The sequence below is a fragment of the Lepisosteus oculatus genome, chromosome 17 (assembly GCF_040954835.1).
Source record: "Lepisosteus oculatus isolate fLepOcu1 chromosome 17, fLepOcu1.hap2, whole genome shotgun sequence".
Lineage (NCBI taxonomy): Eukaryota > Metazoa > Chordata > Actinopteri > Semionotiformes > Lepisosteidae > Lepisosteus > Lepisosteus oculatus.
Window position 1 is genome coordinate 19,696,622 of NC_090712.1, and position 26,992 is coordinate 19,723,613.

The 26,992-nt window shown below is 37.1% G+C and overlaps 1 protein-coding gene and 1 long non-coding RNA gene across 2 annotated transcripts in view; one reads left to right on the forward strand and one right to left on the reverse strand.

Annotated features, from left to right (window-relative positions):
- LOC107079380 (uncharacterized) overlaps positions 1-26,992 on the forward strand; it is a 100,181-nt gene that overhangs the window by 17,185 nt on the left and 56,004 nt on the right. The gene's annotated exons all lie outside the window — the stretch shown is intronic.
- col21a1 (collagen, type XXI, alpha 1) overlaps positions 1-26,992 on the reverse strand; it is a 60,405-nt gene that overhangs the window by 7,098 nt on the left and 26,315 nt on the right. The window contains exons 10-22 of the mRNA XM_069180051.1: positions 21,804-21,857; positions 21,101-21,154; positions 20,017-20,070; positions 18,672-18,725; positions 18,378-18,431; positions 18,241-18,294; positions 17,381-17,434; positions 5,028-5,072; positions 3,954-4,007; positions 3,441-3,494; positions 3,015-3,068; positions 2,820-2,891; positions 16-51 (exon numbers count right to left, since the gene is read on the reverse strand). Of these exons, the coding sequence (XP_069036152.1) occupies positions 16-51; positions 2,820-2,891; positions 3,015-3,068; positions 3,441-3,494; positions 3,954-4,007; positions 5,028-5,072; positions 17,381-17,434; positions 18,241-18,294; positions 18,378-18,431; positions 18,672-18,725; positions 20,017-20,070; positions 21,101-21,154; positions 21,804-21,857 (693 nt within the window). The remainder of the gene's footprint in view (positions 1-15; positions 52-2,819; positions 2,892-3,014; positions 3,069-3,440; positions 3,495-3,953; positions 4,008-5,027; positions 5,073-17,380; positions 17,435-18,240; positions 18,295-18,377; positions 18,432-18,671; positions 18,726-20,016; positions 20,071-21,100; positions 21,155-21,803; positions 21,858-26,992) is intronic.

Here is a 26,992-nt window from a genome sequence, read left to right on the forward strand (position 1 = left end):
GTATGCTCAAAATACCTGTCTTCCACTTTCCCCTTCATTTCCTTTGGATCCCTGTAAGTAGAATGTAGTATGAATTGGCAATTAGTATCATAATTAACGGCTACTGTATTTGTAAGGATAAACATATGCAATTCATTAATATTAATGATTTTAAAAGTCTGATACAGACCCTTAGAAGTAAATTACCTCTGCACACATTTAAATAGAAAATATCTGAAATGCTAAGATCAGTACAGTACGAATACTTTACTTATTTTTGCTTGTTGCAAAACATTTTTACAACATCTGGGCTACAATACTGAAAAAACTGCAGGGCTTTAAGTGAAAAAAAAAGAGTTTGGAGAAAATTACAAGCCCTTTAGCATGTTAATTTGTTTAAGGATGTTGTCACATCCAGTTTTCCTATTATATCATACCGTGATTTACAGTACTGATTTGTTAACTTGTGTTCCATGGATTATGTAATTTAGAGGCCCAAAGAGTGGGCTCATGACCTCATCGATTTCTAAAGCAGCAGCCTGTCTTACTATATTTATTTTAGATCCAAGCCAGTTTTTATCTGCTCTATATCATGTCTTGGTTTGTGTGCATATCCACTGAATCTTTAAAATCAGTATAGATACAGTAGATGGATATCTGAGTGACAAGAAAAAATGCAAGGAAATAATTCAGAAAACAGAGCAAATGATATTTCCATGGAATTAGGTGTTTTTAGATCATATCATGACACACATACGTAACTCTCCCTATAATCAACATAATTGATTGATTATTCAAAAATCAACAGGACTGTATGAAAAAGTGGCAAAGATTTAGTGATAGTGGATATATGTTGCCTGTTTGAAATTCAAATTTCAAAGAAATGCGACTACTTTTAATATGGTGTTCAATGGTAGTCGAATTTCAATTAAACCTAGTGTAAGATGTCACAGTAACACCACTGCCAGGATTCTCAGTAGAGTGCAAACTCTCCGCAGCATAAGACTAAACCAGTGCTACAGCAGGTCTGGCTCTTGTATGGCTCTTGGAGGTGTGGCAAAGACCCTGGTGGAATCTGGGATTGTACTGCATGTAACACTGGTCCTGTGACACTAATCAGTGAGATTGATTCCTATAAGATGCTCAATGTGTAAAATAAAAGTGTAACAGGTTTCTCAATATCATTTAAATTCCCGGCAACAAGAAAGCAGTTCTTTGGTGTAGCAGGTTTGGCAGCTGTCTGAGCTGTGTAGATTGGGCATGTGCAGGTGAACTTAAGGCAGTGGTATGAATCAGAGGTCTGGCCCAACATGCTAAATTGTGAATCACTGTAGGAATAGATTCAGTGCTGTATATATGCAGACCTTATTGTCCATTACAAATTGTACTGTGACTTTGAAGGTCATGCAGTTGTTATTTTTGTGCCCATTTCCTCAACTGAATTCAATTTCGAATGCCCTCCTATGGTATTTAGTATATTATTATACAGTTCTATTTAAAAAAACATGGCCTGCGATGGTGACATTCTTATATACAGTATGTTGAATAATCACTGTATTTTTTCCGAACACGGCCCTGTTAAAAAGGGTTCATTTGGAAACTTTTTCATTATTTCATTAATGCATTTCTTGTATGCAAAAGATTTAAGCATGTAAATTTGCCTATTATTCTATTTTCTATTATTTATTGTAGAAGTTTACTGTGGTATACTTGGACAAACAGCTAGCCAACCATAAATGGCTTTCTGGCTCTACAATTTTATTTAAGAATGTAATTGCTGTTAGTTTTTCCCCTTCCTCATTAAATGTACAAACGAGATTTGGATGGAAAAATGAACTGATCCTTGTTTGTTTGAGATCTTTAACTAGCTAAGAACTGAATTCAGTCATACAATATATTGTTTAGTATATATACTAAATAGTACTGTATAGCACTGTTGTATTGCTTCCATGACACCATTCACATGTGTTCTACAGCAAAGTCTTAGAACCTCTTAAAGCAACACAAATGCATCCTCATTTACATCTACATCTGAGAAGGAGAGCACATTATGTGTAAGAACAGTATAAACTAATGAAAAGATAAATATTAAAGAGCTAAATGAACAAGTCTAATCTGTTCAATGAGCAGTATTCTACACCATTCCTGAAAGTAAAAAGTACTCTACACTTTTCATACAGCTTCAGAAGCAGACTGTAGTAATTATTTAATTGGCTGTAATGGTAAATGTAATTGCTGCTGTTCTTCCCTGTTTTGGGCCAGAAACAATGCTGGATGACTCTGTACATTTTCTTTGAAACTTTTTGTCTTTAAAACAATGTGCAAATATGGAGATTTAAAAATGTTTCAGTTTGAATTGATGCCCGGTTAAGCTTGTTTGTGTTGGAAGAAGGCAGTTCTTCATATTTTAGGTTTGGTTTCAAAATAATATGAGATGAATCATTAAAGTGAGTTCTATCGGTAAACGGAAATTTCAGTCGTACTTTGAGTTTGCCTTTCCAGTGAACTTCTTCTAGTTTTTTAAACTACAGAATTGTGTAGGGAGAGAGCAAGAAGAGATTTAGGAAGTGAGACAGCAGAAAACCCACTGTGATTTAATTACTGTTGTGTATAAAGTGATCTATAATCTGTTAAAGCTGTCACACTGCTCACTACACTAGTTTGTTAACACATTTCCTTTTGTACAGGATTTTTCAAATTAATTAAACATCTCACAAAGGATGCCATGCCATTCATTGTCCTGCGTGCTATTTTCATAATTCTACAGTGTATGCTCCAAGGTAACCCAATAACATGATAATAGACAAAGTATTCAAACCACAAGTGTGGAACATGCATACCTTGCTTCCTTTCATCCCTGGCATTCCTGAATGCCCCGGTTGGCCAGCCATTCCTGGTTCACCTGAGTTTCCCTGAAAGAATATACAGTAGTTGTTCAATCATGTATCCCAACCTCTACCGGATATCCAAACAGGAAACTAACTGTTTACAATACCGTCCTAAGTTCTAACAGTAAATCATAAAACATATTGTACCTGTGTCCCAGGAGGTCCTGGCTGCCCCAGCTGCCCCCTTTCACCCTTACTGCCCTGTAAATAGTAAGTAGACAAATTCTAAGGTATCAGCAAAGAATAGTAACACAACTTTGTTCAGAAGCAATCAAGATGAATTTATGGCCATACCAAACTTCATCTTCTGAAATCCGACAACACTGACTTAGATTAAAATTATATAAACCCGCTATGTGCCTTCTTGTTGATTAATTTCAGATTTTTCATTTTCCCTTTTAATGGGAATGAAAACCACATCCAAAATAAATAGAGAAATATTTTGTGGAAAATTAGTAGCAGAGGAAAACCCCAGAAGGCACTGTTATTTTCCCACATCCACACCAAGCACAGGCCCAGCTGCCGGCTTCCAGGTGAGTTTGTTGCTAATTTGTTTAAAAAAATCATGTTTACCTTTAATCCTGGTAATCCTGGTGAGCCGGGTGCACCAGATAACCCCATCTCTCCCTTTAAAGATTGAGTCAGGTGACACATGAATATTTCCCTCAGACCAAAATACTGAAGTAAACTAGTCATAGAATTTCCTTTTTAATCTTTACAAATACTACTGTAAATACCATTATTTTTAGATAAAGTGGATTTTATCTGAGCTGCTCTAGCCTCCCTAAGATTCCTGCATGATTTAACTAGTGCAGTAATTTCTCAGTTCTCCATCAGATTTGCTGTGTAGTGGGGTTGCTAGTGCTGAATGGCTGCTGCGTGTCACACATGTGGGGGCTGTACTTCACTGTCTCATCTGTAAAGCACTTTCGGAGCCTTCAGGATGAAGAGCAGAATGTAAATTCAAGGCACTGATCTGAGAAGCAGACTGTGTTGGCAGTCCTTCAGTGTGTGATCGGTCACAATACACTGCTGCATGTCTCCTATTAATGAAAGTCATGAGCTTGTTTTTAGAAAAAAACTCACAGGCAATCCGGCAGACCCCTTTGCTCCCTTTTCTCCTTGTATTCCATCATCACCCTGCATGTAGGGTAAAGAAGAATGTAAGGAATTAATTATTGACTTAAGAGTCATCCTTTGCAGGCCAGATGACCGCCCAGGGACCAGTTCACGTCCATGTACAGTAGTTTCCACTTCTGTCCTCTGCTTTGTGTTTCACTGTTGATTCAGCAGAAGTGCATTGGGTTGATTTTGACAATACCTTTGAGGCCTTTGAATTCTTTGAGTCGGGTCCGCTCTTACTTTTCTCTCTTAAAGACTAATAAGACTTAACTTTTTTTAGAGTTCTTTAAACCTGTTGGTTCTTTAAAGACCAGGAATGTATCTGGTCGCTTGTCTTTGGACTAATTCCACAGCAGAAACATTTTTGTCTGCTCAATGTCTATGCATCATCTAGAAAAAAAGACAAATTCTCCTGATAATAACTTTGTGAATTTGCTGAAGTTAAGAATGATCCGTTTCCTTTGATGTTAGGTATTTAAGATGTACATTTGGGCATTGTTAGCTTATTATAATATAATTTGATTCCAGAATAATGGACAGGCATCACTGAACCCTGGCTGCAGTGGTCCTGCTGGGTTTAGAGTCAGGATTTCACCTCCTACCCTCTTAACAAGGTCAACTAAGTAATTATGCCCTGAAGCAGAATGAAACCCACAGACAAACACGGGTCTCCTGGACCTGCTGTGTTGTGGATTGTGCACACAAGTATCCCAAAGCGAACACTGTAAAGTGTATAGAGGTTGGAATACAGTAATTATGATGTAATCTAGAATTGCAATATTTTCTGGCCCAAATTATACTATTCACCATTTTACTTACAACCTTAATATTTACTTCTCCCTGTGCTTACTGGTAGGCTTAATATTATATGACCACAAAATAGAAAATTCTGTGGTACACTCAACCAAATTAAAAAAATAACAAAAACGTAATCAAATAACTGAACTTGAATCAAAAGTTAAATGGAACAGTGATACACATTATACCAAATTTAAATCAGTGCAATTTTAACTAAAAACATTTTAAAAATACACAAACCTTAGGTCCCCTTATACCATCATTTCCTGGCAAACCAGGGTGACCCTGAAAAAAATATAAAATATATTAGTTACTGCATTATCAAAAGACATGAAGGCATATACTGTACAGTTCTTTGTGTACATACAGGTTCATACAGATGATATCCAAAGGTTAACTTTTGTTTCATTGCAGAATTATTTTTTTTCTAAATAACTATTTGGCCATCTGGATTCATTTAAATTTGCATTATTATATTGTGTAACAATAAACAGCCTAATGTGTTACAGACAATTACACAACTCTTGCTAAATATTATGTTATGCCAAGCAGGTATTTCAATTGAACCTCCAAGGACACTGAAGGTGAAGCAGTTCAGTTTCCTTACATTCCTGGTGATATCTTAATGTAAACTAATAGAGTTCACACAGACTTGCAGTAAATGGGAAATATTGTGGCACAATATTTTATATATATTATATTGTGGGATTCATTGGACAATAATCTATATAATTGGTACTCTTATAAATAGAGTTCAGAAGCTCTTTAGAATAATATTTCACTGTATCTCACAGGCACATTCCTTGACAGAAATACAAGGAATCAGCATTTCTCTTGGTTTTGTTGTGTGTCTACATCTTGAACTGTCTTCTTTTTTAAATCTGGCATGGAGAATTAAGATTACTACTGTATACACTATGTTTTTTGGATGGACCATTTGGTGAAGAACTGTTTTTTAAGTTCACATCTGAAACATGTCTAGAGTAGTTTTGTTTTATTTTAGACATATGTCCGTATTTCCAAGGCAAAGTAATTTCTTTCAAACACTAGAAAAACTAGTTTGATGTAATGGCCTATTGTCTGGTATACCCAACTGCACCAAAATATCCAGTTGGCAAAATGCCTCTGTGCTCATAACAAAAACAAAAAAGCACAAGCAAGTAACTCCATTTTTTAGCATCTTTACATTGGCTCCCTGTTTATCATATTATGGATATCAAAGTTATATTTCTGACCTAGAAATCAATTAAAGGTCTAGGTCCTCTGTTAAGAAATGTACTAACAACACACACATCAAGCAGAGTGTTCTCTTCCAAGGACAGCAGTTAGCTAGCAATCCCAAGAATCTCTAAAACAGCTGTTTAGTTACACAGCACAGTCTTTAGTTACAGGGCACCTGATTGTGGAATGACGTCAGAGATGTGTTTTACAAGCTCATTCCACAATTCATCTCTCATGCCCAAACAGTCTCAGCCTTTTAATCAAGACCTCAAGACCTATTTCTTTAGTCTCCAATTTCCTTATAATCCGTATTAAACTCCTACAGTATATTCTAGTAGGGCTGCCAATTTTTAAAAGGTAACACAGTTTTTAATCTTTTTTCTTCAATCCGATCCCAGTGCTGAAATCCCACACCATGCATACATGTCCTGACAGCAGAGTCAAGTATGTCTCAGCCACTTCTCAAGGATAACCCTGACAACAGACACTGGAGGTCAGAATACCAACCCTGGGGTTTCCAGAAACTCTTCTTGATCTATTACACTATGCTTAATATTCTACAAAGCCACTGCCTGGAGAGAGGCAAACATTAAAGAGGAGGCTTGTTTTCTCCCGTTGGGAGTTTTTGTTTTCCTTTCCTCTTTGTTCAACGGTCAACTGTTGCTATAGAAATCTGTGAAGTGTTGCGAAAGGCACGATAGTAAATAAAAACCTAACTATATGGCTGAATACGTGAAAGCTGGTGAAAAGCTGGTATTTTTTTCATTAGATGGTTTTGTTTTAGGTTGTTTTCACAAGACTTTTCCACCATGGTTTGTCACTGTGGTGAGCTCCTAGCCTTCCTGTTTCTAAACCCAGCAACTAGGCCTCAAGGTGAAACACTGAAGAAACAGCAGGAATAATAACTCAAATATATGTCCCACTGAACTGTTATGGTTGGATCTGAAGAAATCTGTGGCTGCCAGGAAATTCACAAGTTTAACAGCTTGTTTCAAAGGAATAAGGGCAGGGGGTGGGGGGAGAGAGCCTCAGCATACATCTCGTCCAAATGTTTGCAAGCTGTAACAGAAACCAAAGTTTGGACATTTTTGTGTGTGTTTTTCTTTCTTCATTTTTAAAATGTGACTCCATTAAAATAAATGTGAGCATTTTATCGTTGCATTGCTGTATTAATCTTTCACTACAGAATGGGATTTGCCCTTTGTCATATCAATCATTTTACTCGGTGCAACACTTTGCCTGGAGCAGTGAACAGTATAATAACAGTCAAGCACTGGGCACAGAGGAGAGCAAAACAAAAACTCTCAGCAGGAGAAAACAAAGCCCTGGGGATCCCAGGCTCAATGCTATCCCCCCTCCAGGCACAGTGTACATGACAAAGTACTGATTTTACTCAGTTATGCAGAAGGCAAACACACATTCTATGTGACTGGTTGCACCTCATAAATCTTGATTTTGTTCGTCAGCTCAACCAATCAGTTTTTGTTTTATGGATCTTCAAAGCCGAATGCCCTCTCCAGACGCCTTGCACTCTAATGCCTCAGTTAGACTGAAGCTGCTATCTCATGCGCAGCTCTGAATTCTCAAAGGGAAGCCTGAACTTCTGGATATCATCACAGTTTGGAATCCATGCCAGTTTCCACCAAGTGGAAATGAGAGCAAAACGCTATGGAAGAATTAATAGTACACTGGCTTTGTAAGAAGTGAAGTAATTTATTTAGGAAATCCTCTGTAAGGTTAACCTGATTCATGAAAAGCTGCACAGCCAGGGTTGGGTTTTGAGCATGTTGGCTGAACCTCAATAACATTCATATCTTAAAGCCTCGATTTAATGTATGCACCAATGTGACATGGAGTAATAGAAAACCGTACTTTTACTATGTGTGCTGTATATTTATGGATTGGGAAATGCAGGTGTACAAGGTATTTTTATGAATAAAACTGTGTTAGAAACATTTGAAAAGATTTACTGAATGCATCAACTCTATAGCATAACTGTAAAACATAACTATATATCTTTGTAATTTTCTACACTTATTCATTTCCTCTAAATATGTTGAAATATATACAATATACTGAACTGTTTCAGTCATTAATAGTTTTGCAAATGTTCTGAATGTTTAAACAAGCTTTTCCAAGTTAACTTTCTTGTGGCTGGATATTATAGGGTCTGAATGCACAAATGAAAGAGTTAGTTCCATGGCATCATGATAATTCAGATTGCACAAAAATGTCTAAATAGAAAAAACACTATTTTTGCAGTATCATTGAAGGAAACAACATTGCATTTTGTTCTTAAATCTGATGTGTCCATGATGAATGAATGTAATCACCAAATTCTGTTTGGTTGCAAAACAATGAGATTAACTTTAAAACCCACAAATGCGACAAAGGTACTAAAGATTGTGATAAGAAGTTAGCAGTGTGCTTTTCTAATTTCATGTACAACATAAGCAATGATTTCAAACATAACTTACTATCTTTAAGTGTTTGAAGAATTAACAAAATGTCCTTTGCAAGGCACTGTCACCAATTTCCTCTTGTTCTGTAATCCTAAAGAATCAGTGCTCTAATCAGTAAGTGAATAAACTGATGACCCTTTTAGATCCCCACCCACCTCCATGTAAAATTTCACTGCTGGCTGTGAAAGACAAACTTATTTCTGAACTGCTGTATTACCCAAACTGTATGACTCTTTGTTCAATATGTGAGAAGTGCTCAAAGGCACTGCGTTGTACAAGCCTTGGCCGGAGGAGATTGGAGGCATAACAACTGTTGCAAAATCAGCTTGAATCAGGATCTAAACACTGTAAAATATGTCAAAGCTGGGCTACAGTATATATTCTGATAGTGTTTGCTGACTCTTTAATAGCAGATTGTAGAAACAACAGAAGCAGGCACAAGATGAGATAAAAACGTACCACCACTTCAAACTAAAGTCAGTTTTTCTTTCAAGTGAGTGACTGTCTGATTTCTACACTGAGGAATTTTTAAGTGACAATTGTTCAGCGTGATAAGTGTTTCCAGAGGGCTTACACTTATCTGGAAATAAAGTGCAGGGTCCAGAACTCTGAAACAACACTTTTTTCTAATACCGAGGAGGAGGACAGGGAGGAGAAGCATGCTGTATTGGAGCCCACAGAGTGCTATGAATAAAAAATTAGATGAGTCAATGTTAATGAAAAACATTGGGAGGTGTTTAAAATGCTTTAGGATGTCTTCCACGAACAAATTTATGAACTGTTGCCAGATTGTCTGGAAAATTGCTTTAAGAAAAGGGAAAAAGCTTAATAAGCACCAGGTGTTGGATTTATGAATGTCTAAAGCCATGTCACATTTAAAAAATTAGAAAGGAAAGACAAAAAAGTCAACTACTACACTTAATGATACAACCTATCTAGAAAGATGATTTCTGGAAATTTATGATAGTGCAACATCTGTTCTCCTGCAAAGATTATAATTCTCAAGAACTACAATGATTTGCTCTTGCTAAACCTGCTTTACCAAAACAGTTACTCCACCACAATGATCTTTCTACAGTTTGGAACTGCAAGAGGATAGTTATTTTAATTTCTTAATTAATTATACTGTATCTCCTTGCAATTTTTTTTAATTGAATCTTTTTGGCAAACTAACATCCTCTTGCCTTCTCAATTCAGCTTTTTTATATGCAGAACATATCAATGTATTTAGAAAGTCAGTTAATATCATCTCTCCACTGATCAAGATCAAAACGTAAAAATAATATGTGCTTTACAGAGATTGTGAAGACACTGAAAAAATAATGCTCTTGTCTTTGGACATACTGTAGAGCAGTAAGTGTATTGGCCAAGTCACAACCTAAAGCAGATACAGTGCAGGAACAATATTATATCAGACAACACAATCACAAAAAATGAAATAGTTCTTAATTAACAAAGGCTGTATGATTTTTCCTCATTAGTCTGAGCTTTAACTCCAATTTGATTGTTACAGCAATGGCTTATAAAGTCAAATCTCGTCTGCCCTGCCACTAGTTTTGGATAACTGCAGATGTAACTCTTTGGCTGCAATAGTGTGGAATACCTGTACATACAAATGTCACTCTGGTATAGACAGACACCAGAAACCACCATTTCTATCCCTAGTCTACAACAACACTATCTCAAAGTAACAACAAATACGTGTTAATTAAACAACCTATTTAATAAGCTTTCATACAGAATTTGTCAGTAAAATTATTTCTAAGAATGTGGAATTTTTATCTAATTAATAATAATCTAATTAGTTATTAAAATGATTGTTTTAGTGTTTTGGAGGCAGCAGAGTTTTAATAGATCTTTTTAGGCCTGCAAACTTTTATTGGGACTAAATATATTTGAGAGTGGGAAGAAATCCCTATTATAAAGTAATTGACAAGTTTGTTTCTTTTTTTTAGTTGGTAGGAAATATATAATAAAAACACTTGGCAGTTTCTGTATGAAAAATACAGATTATTGTACAAAAGTAAAGCTAGACTCAGATTTGAAAAGGGAAGACAAAGATAAAGTATGTAATCAGTGAACATCAAGAGCTTGGAACTATTCCATTCTTTTGCTACAGTATATATAGTGGCCATCTGTGAAAATTATTTTTTTTTGTCAGAAAACACATCTGAAAATGTCTATGGAATTATTGGTAGTTTCTGTCTTCTCCTTTTTGGGAAAGAAATGGACAAACTGCTCAGGTTTGTTGGGGAAAATGCCAGTAAGAAAAATAAAAAGCAGATCAAAAAGGCACAACTCCCTGAGACCATGAAAGGAAGAATGTAAAAGGCATCCCCTCCCCCTTACAAGTGTTATTTTTGCTAAAAACTAAAATAAAATCTCTGTGTTACAGTGATATTCTTGGCAGCAGCTGACATTTTCAAATACTGGGTTATGATACCCCCAGCTGTCCCATCAGTCTCTGTTTCTGGAGGGCTTCTGAAGCAGTGAGGCCTGTGTTATTATATGAAGAATGAAAAGTCCTCCAGCAGACGGACTAAGAATGATAATTCTACTTCCGCGGTAGACTTCCGCAGAACAAAGAATAATTTGTAAACTGATCTGCCAGCAGAAAGAGGAAAACGATGTTAGTCCATTCTAGCATCAGATGTACAGTATGGACACATTCTATCCTGCATGTCTATGTTACAGGTGCATATGTATATTCTAAATGTCAGAAGTCAGAACTAGATAGATTTTTATGCTCTCCTAGTTTGCAGTATGCAACTGGCAATAGTTTAACACTCACTGTATACTAGCAGGGGTGAATGAGTGTTCACACTTTACTCAGGAACAGGAATTGGCCTTTCTGCAAGCATCAGGCTTATAGGAGAGGCAGCACCAACTGGGCGAGTGATGAGGCTCTCACTGACAGCTTGCCACAGCCCAGCAAGCCCCAGCAGAGGATATCGTGAACTGTACAGTGTCATGCCCACGTGGGTGCTGGTGACAGGTCCAGCACACACACGCACGACAGCACTAGCCAGCGCTGCTACAACATGCTTGGGCAGATCTTCACAGCTGGCGACTAATTAGTCTATTATTTAATTATTGTTTCATTATTAGTTCCATTTCCCTTAACTTTCTATCCCCTCCCCCAAAATAGTAGTCAAGGTCAATGCCCTCCTGCAACAGGTGTACTTTTTAATATCTTGAATTATCTTTGAAACTACACACAGTACAGACCTGGTAGGGGCCTTGAATTAAAGATGTACCCCTTGGACATCCTGTCTGAACCTTCAGATTTTTATATGTATTTCTCAGTACACACTCTAGAAAGAAATATATTTTCTCTATGTCTTCCTTCAAAAGTCAGTATCTCAAGTTGTGGGACATTTAGGACGTGGAGTTCTTTTTCTAGGTCTTCTCTAAAATGTCTGTTTTTTTTTTTAAAAAAAAACCTTTAAAAGTGATTGAACAAGTCTAAAAAATCCACATGATTTTGTTTTAAGAATGAACATGAACTGGTTTTCTCAACGTTCCAAAAACATTTTTTTTGTTGCATTTTTGGCATCATACATAATACCTGGCATATACGGTACTCCTAACAATCGGGTTTAGTAAAATAAAATAAAAACTACGCATGCACTGGAGAGGAGAGCTTAAGAGTCCGAATGGTCAGAACACGCTGAATGACTGCTACTTTAACCTGTCGGATGAGCCTGTTGTCTAGAGCCGGTCAATTTGAATTTATGAGACGCAGTGAAAACAAATGGGGATTCGACAGCCATTTTTGTTGAAGGATGTTTTGTTTTTATGAACTCGTGAATTTGCATAGTCAAATGGATGTACTTTCTCAAGGTAAGGTAAAATGTAGGTGTTTGAGCGAATTTTTGCTTTTATTTTGCTGGAAAAGCGATACATTATAGATACATTTGCCTACTTAAACTGAAACGCGAGATGAATTCAGATGGAGATGGAGGTTCATTTGCTTTATTCTGATGCATCTACTTACTGAAAAGCCCAGGTTGTTTTGTGTTTTGTGATATACAGTGTAGTATGTGATACTGTGTTTTGGTTTTGCTGGTAAAATATACTGTATTATTCAACCGTTGCGCCGCTTCTGTCTAAAGTGCTGTTTGTCAGCAATACACTGTTGATTGTTTATCACGAAATCGTTTCACTGCAGTGAAAACAAACCTAACGGTTGTGTTTGGGGGATATTGGAGATCAGTTGTATTTGCAATATTTTGGGAAACGATTACAAATATGTTTTTGGTAACGAAAAGTGTAGGGTTGAAAGGAAATAGACAAGCCTCCCCGTTGCCCGAGACCTGCTCGTCAGACGCGGCTGTTTTTCACCTTCCCCCGCGATTACACTGTAAATACGTGAATGGACAGCACCCTGGATGAGTTGTGTGCCACCTCTTAGCTTACAGCCCCCACTTCTATGCGACCAACAGGTGTGTTTTCCCCATTGGTGAGAGAGCGTCAGTCTGCTCTGCATGATGGCTCCCCATTCAAGCCCTCACTGCCCCAGTAGCAGTCATGACCGCTTCGCTCTCTCCAGTCTGCCCACAGCTGGCGTCCAGCCGGTGCCTCTCCTCTCCCGGGCAGCCACCTGCAGCCCAGGTGGAGACCCCCACAGGCGTAACTCCGACCCTACCCAGTTGCCCTCAAGGACAGTGGATTTGGCTGCTAGTTTGGAGATTCAAGTAGGAATCGATCTTCACTCATTCACTTGTACTGGTTGGACCAGACAACCCAGGGCGTGTGCATTCAAGCTTGATTCGACACGATTCCACCATTAGGCTCGGCAGCTGATTTATTACCATCACTACCTTTCTCTGTCATTCCGTTCATTCACTGACGCGCTACGGCAAGACGCTTCTTGCTGCTGGTTCCTACACCACTTCCACATCAGGTTAATGACACCCGAGCGCAGCCCCATAGCTGTTGGTCACTTCCTCCATCGACCACAGCACCAGACTTGCAGACTCCAAGCTCGACCACCCAGCCCTACATCCCCGAGCCCTTGTGTAGCTGGACCCTTCTGCTCAACCACCCGACCAGAGTCAGGCCATTGACAGACTCATGTTATGGGGTTCCTGTGATCTCTCGCTGGGGGTTGTCGTCCACAAGGTTCCTGTCAGGCTGTCTTCTCAGCCGGGGGACATAAAACAAATCAACACTCTGTCCCTATACAGTAGTAATTCCTGTGTCTTGTCACGTTAGAGTTTGAATGAACTACCGAATTTCATTAAACGCCTTTAAATATTGCAAGCTGCACAACAGATCATAGGTCATTCATTTAAGTTGTATCAGAAAATATTTAACTTAGCAGACATAAAAAGTAAAGTATACACTGCAGAAACTTTTTTCCTAGGTGGTACATGAATGTGTTATTCTGATTATAAAACTATTAAAGGGAATATAGCAGAACAGTCACAATGGCACACTTTCGCCTTTACACTTTAGAGTGTGTTAATGTGTTTTAATATGGTCTGACTGCCATTGGTCTGGAGGCTATTGGAAATCGTAGTGCTGAATAGAGCATTATTGTTCTGCAGCCTTTATGGAAGTGGACTAATGGGAAATGCATCAATTTTTTATTTTGTTTTTGAACTCCTGAAAAAATGGAACCATATGAAAAATGCATCAGATCTAAATGAACAGTTGAAAACTATATATTTGTAATTAGTTAAGCATATTAAGTTAATATGAACATTCTCAAGACGTTTTAGCTTTCTGGTCATTTTTGATGATAAACTGGTGCAGATGTTTGGCAATTTCACATTTTTTGTCTTGAGGGGATTATAAAGAAACCATGGAAAGACCTTGCAAAATAATTCTTAATTCAGTTTCTAAATCTGCAAAAACCTGGATCTGTTTTAAAGCGTCTCTTTCTAGAAAGATCATGATCAGAGATGGACTGATGATATCTCAGTTTCTGTAATGGCAAGTTTTTGCTATATCGGTTCTTTTGTTACAGAAGATATAAGTAAAATAAAACAGCAGTATCTTGCAAAATAAATAGGTGAGGAAAGTACAAATAAAATGTTTATACTGTGGAGGAGGGTCAGTACATTTTGTGGATATGATAAACCTGTGATTGATGAAACACAGTTATCTACCTATATCTAATAGCTAAAATCTGCAGCATTTTAAAGAAATGCATATCTCCTGCTTCAAAGTCATTTAAATTAACAGCTCATGCAGAGTGCTTCGAGTCAAAATATCACCTCTTCAAATATGGAAGAAATGCCATCAAGTACTGATTTAATTTAATTGACAGCTTTGAAAGGAAGCACACCGAGCATTTTCCACACAGATTTTAATGAGCTCACCCACCAGTGAGGTCCCACAATTAAATCTCCATCCAGCTAAGAAGTCAGCTGAACCTGAAGTCCACTCTCTACTAAGCACATGTGATAAAAGAGGCAATGCAAAAAGGTGAATAAGAAGGGTCACAGAAAGGGACAGGCCAATTGGCCCAGTTTTGAACACTTGTTAATAACTCATCTGAGGATCCAGCCCCAGGTTCCCTGGAATGTTATTTTGGAAGAGTTCTTCACAATATCTAAATAAGCTGTTCAAAACTTTGAGCAATGCAAAACTCTTAGCTAAACCAAGAAGTCACTCTTATTTATATTGTACATGCAGTAACATTTAAACATTCAGGAACTATTGCACATGTACAGCGAGGCTGGGAATGAAAGCAATTTTCCTCTTTCTTTCTCCTGAGTTTCATTAATCTACCTGTAGCAGCATCCCAGAAGGAATAGCCTCTTTATATGCCTTAAATTAAATATGATGGCAGGGACATGTCTTCCTTTTGTTAAAGGTGTATCATTGTGAAAGTTATGTGTGTTGTATGATAAATTAGCTGAGAGTATTTGTTATTTAACCCTTTATGTATCTGAGGGCGTCATGCATATACTGTACATGCAAACATAGCAGGACATTTTTTTAGAAATGTCCTTGTCTGAGCCCTAACCACTACTCCTAACAGCTACTTCTCTAAATGTACTCTTATATTCTTCTAAATAATATAAAGGTTTTCACATACACACTTCCTTAAAATATAAATAAATTGGGCAACACATTTCCCTTCTTCATGGGTTTAGTTTCCTATTGTTAGAAGCTTACATATAAGATACACAGATGAGGTATAAGTACATGCATAAATATTATATATGAAGGTAAATGTATGTTACACCTTTTGAAGAAGAGACACTTGGCTGTTCGAGGTTGCAAAGATATTTGTATCCCCGGCTTAAAATGAATAAAGGAGCCTACCAAATATCTGCATTGTTTCAAAGAACAGGGGAACAGTGTTCAGAGAAACCAGAAGCTATTCAGTGTGCAAGTACAGTGCCATGAATTGCTTTATCAGGTCATACTTTTTTTGGTAAATGGAAGAGACAGTGGTTTTCCATCATACTTCAATAAAGTTCTCATTCACACCTGTATACATAACCAGAGAGGTATAATAGTGAATATTGTGATTTTGGTGAAGCAGACTGAACAATGTTTATGCCCATTTGAGAAGCACTGCACTTATCAAAGCTTCAGCTAAAGCTGGTGGATGCGGTATCTTTCAAAGATAGGTTTTGAAGATTGTTTGGTGCTTTGACATGTACTGCATACAGGGTCATCAGAATTGTTGGTATGACATGGAGTTTATTTACATTTGAAGAAACAGCTTGTTAAAACTTCACCTACAATATACTGTATATCATCTCAGACTTCACCTTCAGTGTAATGTTAATCATTCAATACATCTGCTTTATTTAAAGTGGGAGCTAAATGTTGAAAATGAGTGTTTTTGTTCATCAGCTGTGCAGTACAGTAGGTCTTCTACCCCAGGTGACAGATTGATCATTTTGACTTCAATGTGTTGGATTTGTTTATGCCAAGACTAACTCATAAGTGTGTGATCTGGTTCCTGACATTCCACTGGGTGTCTGTAAGTTTTGTTCTATACGACTAAGTAAAAAAAAAAACGACTTCTGTGGGCAAGAAAAAGAATAAATAAAGCAATGTTTCTTTTAAAGCATCTGAGATGAATTAAGTTGTGGGAGCTCAGAAAACACTGATTTGCTTTGGATCTGACTTTGTTTGACTGAAGAACTTTAAAACTAAACAAAGAAAAAAAACAGAATAAGAGTCTTGTTTTCATCTTTCACAGACCATGCTAGGCTTGAAGGCTTTGTTTTCCTTCTCGCTTTAAATCAATGATATTGTCAAACTTGAGTTTCTGGGTGAAGGTTGGGTAAATCGATAAGGGTTCCTAGAGTCAACTCTGTGATTGTTACCAGGACTATAATGAAGACATGATGTTGTAATCCAATTGCCAAATCCATGAATTAGTCATCAGATTACAGTTCCATTGGTTTACTTTCATATCCAAGTGAGAATGAATAGCGAAAACGGCTATTAATATTCACCCTCAGCAGCGCTGCTGTGGTCGTGTGGACGACAAGCAATGATACTCTTTGCGCTGTTCATCAGGCCCAGGACACTGCATTGTTTATGCAATTTTCTGTTTTAGCTTTGGCGTTCAATGAATAAAGCAAAGAGATCCAAAAATGTGCTTACTAAACAAGTAAATGAGAATTTATCTCTCTTGCAGTTTGGTCTTCCAGAATTTTTTTTCATTCTTTCGTCCAAGTTATAAAAAGTTTTTTAAAAGAAAAATAAGTTTATTGAGTTCCCGTTTCTGCAATAATTGCCCTTGAAAGCCCAAGGCCAAATATGCCCCTGTGTTCCTGTGGTTTGAAACACCAAATTACATTTCTACTTGTTCTTTTTCTTTTCCTAGGACATTTTAATACTGGTTGATAATGGTGCTAAACATAATGAATTTAATTTATTTTGTAATTCTTTGAACACTTAATCCTTCAGATTGCAAATAAAAAAACTCACTGGATGCCCACGAAGCCCATCTACACCAGGGATTCCAGGTTTTCCAATTTCACCCTGAAAAGTCAGAAATCGGACAATGGAGAGATTAGAAAAAGAGCATAGCCTGGCCCTAATATACAACACATATAGTACAGTATATTGTACTCATTCAACACCTTGTTAATAATAATAAAAAAGAAAACTTGATATTGTTTCTGCCTTGGTGCATTTTAAAATGGAATACATTTGCAAAATTGAGAAAGGACAAAGAGGAAACAATTGGCTAAACTATTACAATTACAGAATTTTATAAAATAAATTATTACTGTTGCATAATGTGGAGCAGACCTCTGTTTTGATGAGAAGAAAAATTCTGTGAATTTTAATTTCCTAATATCCACTCTGGCTCACTCCTGCATAGTACAGATTTGCTGTTAATTACCATAAAAATTGCATGGCAGAACAGATTCAGTTTAAGAACCTACTTGTACTGTGAGATTAAGAACAAACTCTGTAACACAAGCTAAAGTAAAATCTGCCTCTCATTGTAAAATTCTCACTGGTAATCCTAACCAGTTCTGGTGGAACTATTTCTAGAAAAATCCTGGTCACAATTTACTAACGACAACTCCCAAGTTCAAACCAGCAACAAACATCTGGATCATTGTGCACAACCTGCATTCTTAAGCCCCCTAGTACACTGTATATCTGGACACTCGTGGTACAGTATGTGTCTTAATAAGAAGCATTTGTCTTAGCGAATACCACATTATTTGTAGTGATAAGACCCACTTAGTGTACAAGATAGTGGTCATGCATATTATTATTGCTTATGGTGCTGCTTTCCTGTTACGTGCAGAGAAGATCAAATCCATGCATACCTTTTGACCTGGACTTCCTGGTGCTCCGTCTAGTCCATTTCGGCCGGGCTGTCCCTGAGTAGAGAATGGTGGACACGTCACTAAAGGCTGTAGGTGTGCAGAACTCGATCAACCTTAATGCATGGTGTCATACGTACAGGGAGTCCTGGGAGACCAGCAGGCCCTGCCGATCCTTTGTTTCCTTTTTCTCCCTGAAACATTAGAACAAGTTTAAGGAAATGATAAGGAAAAGTTTAAGGAAAAGTTTAATGATAAAAACACATGCAAAAAAGAAAATTCAATACATTAAAGAAACGAACATGCAGCATTTATAGGTATTATGTTGAGTATAGGTTATTATTACAGCTTTACAAGACAAAAGATCTGCTTCTTCAGCTGCTAACCTAGGGAGACATTTGAAAATAAAGTTCCCCTCAGGTTTATGTACATACAGTTTGCCCATTGATGCCAGGCAGTCCAGCTTCTCCTTTTTGGCCCTGAGCACCCTGAAAAAGAGATGGAAGCAGAAATCGAACAGCTGTTGAAATAACAGACTTTGAGAAATGAAGTTCACATATGCCATAAAACAAGTGCCTAAGGAGAACAACTATCGGAAGCTCTAATGGTAATATTAAAATCTCTGGCACAGTCTTGTGCTCACCTTATAGAAACCCACTGTCAGGTGTAGCCTTGCATTTTGCTACTGAACAGTCGATACTTTCTGTAGTGTTTGCCTGACCTGATCAACCATAATACACTGCCTCATATGAATAGGAAGTCCTGGCAGAGTTTTGTTTTAGTCTTGGATGGTTTTAGTACTCAACCCACACTAATTGAGATGATTGACTTAAATTAGGTGGGAAATGTGCAATATTTTATATATATTTATAATGAAACTGTACTTACTTTTTGCATATTTAAAGTTGAAAGCATGTTTATTTATATTTTCATTGTTTTTAAATAGGGTGCCTTTTTATGTTTCTCAATGAAGAAACAGTGGTTTTACAGTGAAGAAATTAGTCTTCTTGTTTTGCTGGCTAAGGAGATTTAGTGCTTTAAGGGACAGCAGTGCTCTTTCTGAGTTTTTTATGTGACGAAACTCATTCTTAATGCATAAAAAAAAGACAGTTTGGCCCAGTTTTGCTTTGACACAACTGTGGAACACTGTATGCCTTTCTATGACATCACTTTATGATGTAATGTCTATCACCTCCCTCCCACAACAGCATCTTTTGTTGATTCTTTAAAGGTGCACATTGAGACAATGCGTTCTCATAGTGGAGTTTTATGTGAATTTACAGCATTTGAAAATGAACTTTTTTATCTCATATGGCATTCCTGTGTGGTCAAGAGACAGTTTCTGAGAAAATGCATGACATATTAAAAAAAACTTCTTATACTAGTGTGTGTATACCACATCTGAAAATTAACAACTGGAAAAAACAAACAACGCCACTGCTTTGAAGATATATAGCATGCTTTACACTTTTAACAGATGGATGCTGTAGGCTTTCTTCCCAGAATGTCTGAAGTTCCCTCGTGGTTTATAAATCACTTACAAATTTATATGCCTCTTGTTGTCTGTTACGAGCTGCCCTTAACTATCATTAAGTTACCATTAAACGGTGATGTATTAATCATTTATAATGTGAAATGAGTACTAGACAGAAAAGTTGCTATAATACAGAAAATAAGCTAATTAAGCATCCTAACATAGTGAATGTATTTCATATATTCCAAAAAAGTGATTCTTCGAGTACCGTACCTGATTTGGAAAAACGATCAAGGAGTTTTTACCTTTTCTCCCGGCAGACCTGACAGCCCTGGTACTCCTGGCATCCCCCTTTGACCCTATAATTAGCAAATATATTTTTTTGTCTGGCAATTGAAATCCAACATTCTTATTAATCATAATAAGGATTAACAACTTAATCCGTCTGTCCCAGAAAACGCCAACCAACACAACTTCTACTAGTTAATTCTAAAGGCTAATTCTAAAAGTGAGGAACAGTAAGGGGCAGTTGGCGAGTGTTGGTGGTAAATGTGTTAAATCTAGAGTCTAGGTTCAGCTGAGCATGTGGTAGTTAATTAGGATTAATGGATTTATGGAAAAGGCAGTGCAGTGATGCAGTGCTGGAGCTCTGGGTTTAGTTCTCGACTCTGGGGCGCTGTCTGTGTGGAGTTTGCATGTTCTCTCCTTGTTCGCATGGGTTTTCTACGGGAGCTTCAGTTTCCTCCTGCAGTCCAGAGACATGCGGGGAAGTTAATTGGCTTCTGGAAAACTGGCACTGGTGTGAGTGTCTGTGTGTGCTTGCCCTGTGCTGGACTGGCATCCAATCTAAGATGTCTCCTGCATTTTGCCCATTGCTTGCTGGTATAGGCATGGCTCTGGGTAGTGCTGAATGGTTAGAAAAATGGATGTATGGATGGATACATAGACAATAATATATATTGAATAGAGCCTTGGGGTATGTCTGACATGTGTTCCTTTCATTAGAGACTCAACTTTTACTGTTAACAAATATCTTTCACAACATATACAATCTTTTAAGTGCAATGGTGTGGGGAAAATTATAGCAAGAGCATTATTAGCAAAGGTTAGTGGTTAGTCAAGTCAATTTGTAAACAACAAATTCCATTTTTCCTCTTCAATAAAGGGTAAAGAAGTTACTACCAAAAAAGGAGTGGAGAGATTTATGATGAGTAACCTATAAATCCTAAAACCAATGTGGAATAGAGAGTTACTCCAAGAATGTCAGTGGCTCGCGTGGTCATGGTTTTAAAAAAAAACTGTAAACATGTGTTGGTGTAATAAATTTGTCACTTGGACCAGTAATTTGATTACTGCACCTCAAATTAGTTTACTTTTCACACTTCCTACCGGATCGCCAGGCTTTCCTGGTTCTCCTTTGTATCCCTGGGCCCCACGTGGTCCCTAGAAGACAAAAAAAACAGTATTTACGTTTGTGTCAGTTGAGACTAATAATAATTGCTCACACTTCTATAGCTCTTTTCTGGACACACCGCTCAAAGCGCTTTCCAGGTAATGGGGATCCCCTCCACCCCCACCAGTGTGCAGCCCCACCTGGATGATGTGCCAGTCTGCCCACACACCAGCTCTCAGTGGGGAGGAGAGCAGAGTGATGAAGCCAGTTCAGAGATTGGGGTTATTAGGAGGCCATGATTGGTAAAGGCCAATGAGAAATTTGGCCAGGACACCCCTACCCTTCAAGAAACGCCCTGGGATTTTTAATGACCACAGAGATTCAGGACCTCAGTTTTACGTCTCAGCCAAAGGACGGTGCCTTTTTACAGTACAGTGTCCCCGTCACTGTCCTTGGGCATTAGAACCCTCACAGACCGCAGAGCGAGCGCCCCCTGCTGGCCCCATTAACACCTCTACCAGCAGCAACCTTAGTTTTTCCCAGGAGTTTCCCATCCAGGTACTTGCCAGGCTCACACCTCCTAAGCTCCAGTGGGCTGCCAGCAGTGAGCTGCAGGGTGATATGGCTACTGGCAGTCTAATGTATAATTGTGTATTTTAGTACTTTGTCGCACAAGAATGCTGGATGTGCTTTTAATACCTGAATGCCTGCTGTACCCTGAAGCCCTGGGTTCCCTGACAGTCCTGGTGCCCCCTGCGAAATGAAAATAAAAATAAAACTTTAAATAAGATTTAAAATTCTGTTAATATCCACTCTTCACTTGGTATCATTTCTTACGCTATATAAAGTACCAAAGGGTTGTATTTTGTTTACACATAGATTTAAATGATTTTAATGATTTAAAAATTGATGTTTTTTTCTTAAAATTAAATTGCACTTTATTCTTTCTTAGTAAACTTCATACCAATTTATGCCTTAATTGTTTAAGAACTGGAGTAAAATAACCCACAAGTTGATTGGAAAAAAAAGAACTGCTAGGTGTCAAGAGCGGGTCAAAATAAAATAAAAAATCAGAAATATCAGATCAAACAATTTCCACAACATCGGATAGCCAAATAAAAAACAAGTATGTGAAAAGACATGTAGGGGAATCTTTCATCATGGCAGAATTGTGAAAACTCCCAAGCAAGAACAAGAGGGCAGAGCTCACTTTAGGAAGTGCTAAGACATGAAATAAAAAGAATTCTGTAGATTGTGGCGATGAAAGCATAGTGATGAAGAGGCAATGGTTAAAATGCTGCTTCCTAAAGGATGTTGCCAAAAAACTAACAAATCAAATGAAGCATAATGGAGTTTGTATCACAGAGTGTGTACAGTATCGTTTCTATGAATCAGTGAAATCTTCAACTACACCCTCATACTGTATAGTATAGAACATTTATGTATTGAAAAATGGAAGAATGGAAGTGTTTTACTACTGAGTTCTGCTCCTTCTCTAAGCCGGGCGTTAGGTGCACAGTACAGTGTCTTTGTAATTCAAGGAAACACTGTGGTTTAACTCCATCTCCTTCCTTTTATCATGTGTGGTTTTCATATCTATCAGGGATTATCATGCACTCATCATGCTTTGTTACCATATGATAAATTACTTTACTGATTTATTATTACATGTGCAAAATTCAGGACACAGACTGTTTGTTTTTATTAGGGTTATACAGTAATGTTTCATCAGCTGCATTTTGCCAGCACACTTCCAGATATGATGGGGGTTTTTAATCTTGGCTGTTCTTCCAAATGTGTTTTTTTACTGCAGCTCTGATCATGGGGAAGTTGGGTTTTTCATCAGTGCTTGTGTGGGATTTGTCATAATGCAAAGTACGAGAAAATACATAATATATTTGAGAAAATAATTGATTTTAAAAAATAATATTACAAAAGCCACTTTTTGATCAGATCCAGATCAGTAATTCAATTTCTGCATATTGCTTCTGTGGTTACTCTTTTTAAAACACTGTCTTTAGTTTAGGTAACCACACTGGCGATTCAAAGAAGATCAACCTAAACAGAACTGTCAAATTTGTCCTGCAAACAGAATTGAAGCTGTTGTTGCTGTTTATCATCAACTTAGATTTTGAATATAACCTTATAAACTGTGGGGTATTTATATAGAATGTACATTTAAATTTTAAACTTTGCTAGGTTGGCTTACTTTTTTTGTGCGTCATTATTGCTGTGGCCTATTGTGAGATGATTCTTTTGCTAAATGTTTCGAGCGCCACATTGGGGGGAAAAAAAAAGTAAATTGACTCCAGCAGTGAAGAGGAAGCAAAAATATCAAAGGAGAATCAAAACTGATTAAGGAATACTCCTTTTTTTAACTTCATGCAGACAGTGGTTAATGTTGGGAAGGAATTCCCAAACCATTCTGTTGGTTCCAGTCCACTTGGATCCTCTCAGGATCAGCCCAGTGCTGTGCTAGGTCCTCTGTGGTTTACAGGACTGTGGCAACACTGGCACTGAGCTGAAAAACGACTTTTCATTCTGGACTCTTCTCGTGTTTTGAAACAGGCTAGGAAACTATATTAGACCGTTACCCCACTGCACCCCTGTTAAGACGTAAAAAAACTGGTATTGGTAAGGTTTCTGCTTTGTGGACAGGTGAGAAGAACTGAATCTCTTAAGCGTCTCTGGGGAGGCTACACCAAAGTAATCAATAACCTGAAAGAGAATGACCATGTTATGCCAAGTCTAATGATTCACTCTACGCAGAACACTATAGCAGAGAGCTCAGATTCTTTATCACAGTTATGCATGAAGAAATAGAACAGAGAAACATTAATAACCATGTAATCATTGTTGATTGATTTCTGGCTGCAAAAGAATTAATATAGAAACAGAAAGCAACACTAGCAGATAATTCCACATTTTCCACAGCCTATGCTGTTTTACACATACAGTATACTGTGTAAAACAACACTGTTGTAACTTTTAAAATAAATCTTGCATGCTTCTGAAGTACCTTCTGTTGTAAAATATTCTGTTCTGGACATATGGAAGTACTGTATGCTTCCCAAATTAGAAGTGTAAGTTGCACACAAAAAGTTATCTTTGATGTGAATTTATTAACTGTATTGTTGAGGCCTGTTGCACTAAAATTAAAACTGACATAGTGACACTGTCATTTAGTGGTCCTTCTTTTAATGCATGTTAGTATGGGAACATTTCCAAAACAATAGGTTTAATATTTATACTGTAATAATATATATATATAATGTGATGATTTCTGTATGTGCTGTGATTCTTATTCATTTTTTATAAAACAGTACATTTCATAAACATAGCTGAGCAATGTTTAAATAATGTTCTTCAGTAAAGAATATACATTGTTTAATTACCTTGACTCCTTTGTTTAGCTTGCATATAAAGTGCCTCTCAGTGTTTGCAGTGTACACTGCTAGTTGACATGTCTGGAAATATGTGCTGCATCTTCACTCAAAGGGCTGTGAGTGTTTGGAAGAAGCTACTGTACTCAGCCTGTTCTGAAACATTGCTGTTTCATCAAATACATTAGGATGAGATGTTGAATGGAAAACAAGAAGGACTTAATTATAAATCAAACCAGTTTCTTATGCCTACTATTAATAGAATTGTCTACTCAGCATTATTATTACACTGTATCTTTTTGGAAACTGAGGCTGTTCTTTAAAAGCTGGAAAAATAGATTATGACAACAGACCAAATAAGAACCTTTTTTTATGATTAGGAATACAGTCCAGAAGATATGATTAATTTCATGTTTTTTCCTTTTTGCTTTGTCATCAACAAAAGTTCACTTACAGTTCTCACTTTATTTAGGCATACTTAGGAGTATTCTGTTAATAATGACCAGTGTTGTTTAGAGTCCTTTAAATGTCTATGATGAAGTGAAAGTGCACAGAAATCTTATTTTTTATTTTTGAGATGATAGTCCACCATGAAAAGGTTGAGGTGTTTAGAATTTCAGACGAATGAGAAACAGTATGAATATTACTTCCTTGCTCTTGAGTGTGACTTACAGTCTATTTTAATAGTAAATTTCAACATTTAACTATATTTAGCTGTCCATTTTACTCCCCCTGCTTATTTTAATGCAAAACTAAACTTGATAACCTTTTTTTTAAAAGGACATACTAATTCTTCTGTTTAGTACCATGAGATGCATTGTTACTGTTACTGTTTACAGATGCATGATGCCTCACAGCTCGTGCACATACAAAGACTCCTTTAGAAACACTTGACCTTAAAGATTATAACAAACTGCTTGAAACATTTGGAGCTAAAAGCCCACATACATGACTCACAATCGGATTCTCGAGTCCTAAAATGGAAACGTGGGAAACAAAACCTAAGACAGAAAGTTCAAATGTGAGCATCAGGTCAATACAGAAGTACACCACAAAACACTTTGCTTTATGAAGGTTTTAGAGTGTAACAAATACAGCAAGGGAACATGATGTAGGTACAGTTTCTCTGCTGATCTTTACAAAGTTACTCCTTGAGTTTGTAAAGTTGAGAACCTCCTAGAAACCTAATGGACAGGATGGCCTGAATTATGTGTTCTGAAGCTTACAGTTATAATGTATTAAATACAGTGAAGAAAAAAGGAAGAATTTTGAGGGAGACAGATGATAAGAATATCAATTCTTTACCAGTAACCAAAATATATTACTGTTTAAATCACTTCACAGTAATATAAATATCATAATGCAACTACAATTTACAATGCAACTACATTATTGAATGTTCAATAAATGCTACTGTTTTCAGAGATGAACTGTTCCCAGCTGCATTGCATATTCTATAGTGTAACATACTGTACAGCAGCTAAAGCAGTTAGCACTTTTAGTGCACGAGAACTAGGTGTTTTTCCATTTATGTATTTACAGTATTTCAGTGCTCCTTTGTGAATATTTACAAAAAGTCCTTTTCCACATTTGTGTGCCATAGCCTATCACTGTAAAATGTGACTCATTCTCCAGAAAAGTACTGGATGAAGAAAGCCAAATTGAAAGCCTACAAATGTCCACAGAAATAATTTATTTTTCCTTCATGATTCATCCAGTTCTGATCCCCAAGGGCAGATGTATAGCAGCTTTAATGGAAACAATGACCATCCGCCCCCTACCAAATTTAAGACATTTCAATATAATGTGAATTTTATGGCATGAATTCTAGGCTTAAAGAGTCAAAATTTCCTTCTCTATAGTTGTGTTTTATCTTTGTGGAATAAGAAACATCTGCATCTTTTTCACATCCCATTAATAATTCCTTAAGTATATACTAAATATAATTCAGTATATACTGTATTAGAAATTATAAATTGAATTATTCAAGTGCAAATGAAATGACTTTAGTTTTAATAACCCTACGCCAAGCCAGGGGTTCTATTTCATTGTTCAGAGCATTGAATTATATTTTACTGAGCTCAGATTATTTAAGTATTACAATGTCTTTAAGAAGCATACTCTCAAGCTGTTTTAGCACGAGATGTCCATGGTATGTAAATAGTTCTGAGAAACATGAGCTCCTTATAACAAGGATTACACTGGATTTTTCATTGCTTACTTTAAAATCTGGCACAGATCTCCTCATATACTGTATAGTATGCATCACAGAAATAGTTTAGTATGCCTGCCTAGCCACTAACCTAATAGGTCCTTCTGGGACATCTTCATGGACCAGTGTCTGACAGCAGGAGGTGTTTTCATTTCCGTCATATTTAGAACTTTGTAAAGGCAGTTTTTTGCCAATGTCCATCTATCTCAAAGCTCTATAAAGATTGCTTGATGACTGAATTACTGAATACTGTCACATTCAGTTTTAAACACTAAGGCCCCGTTTGAACAAAT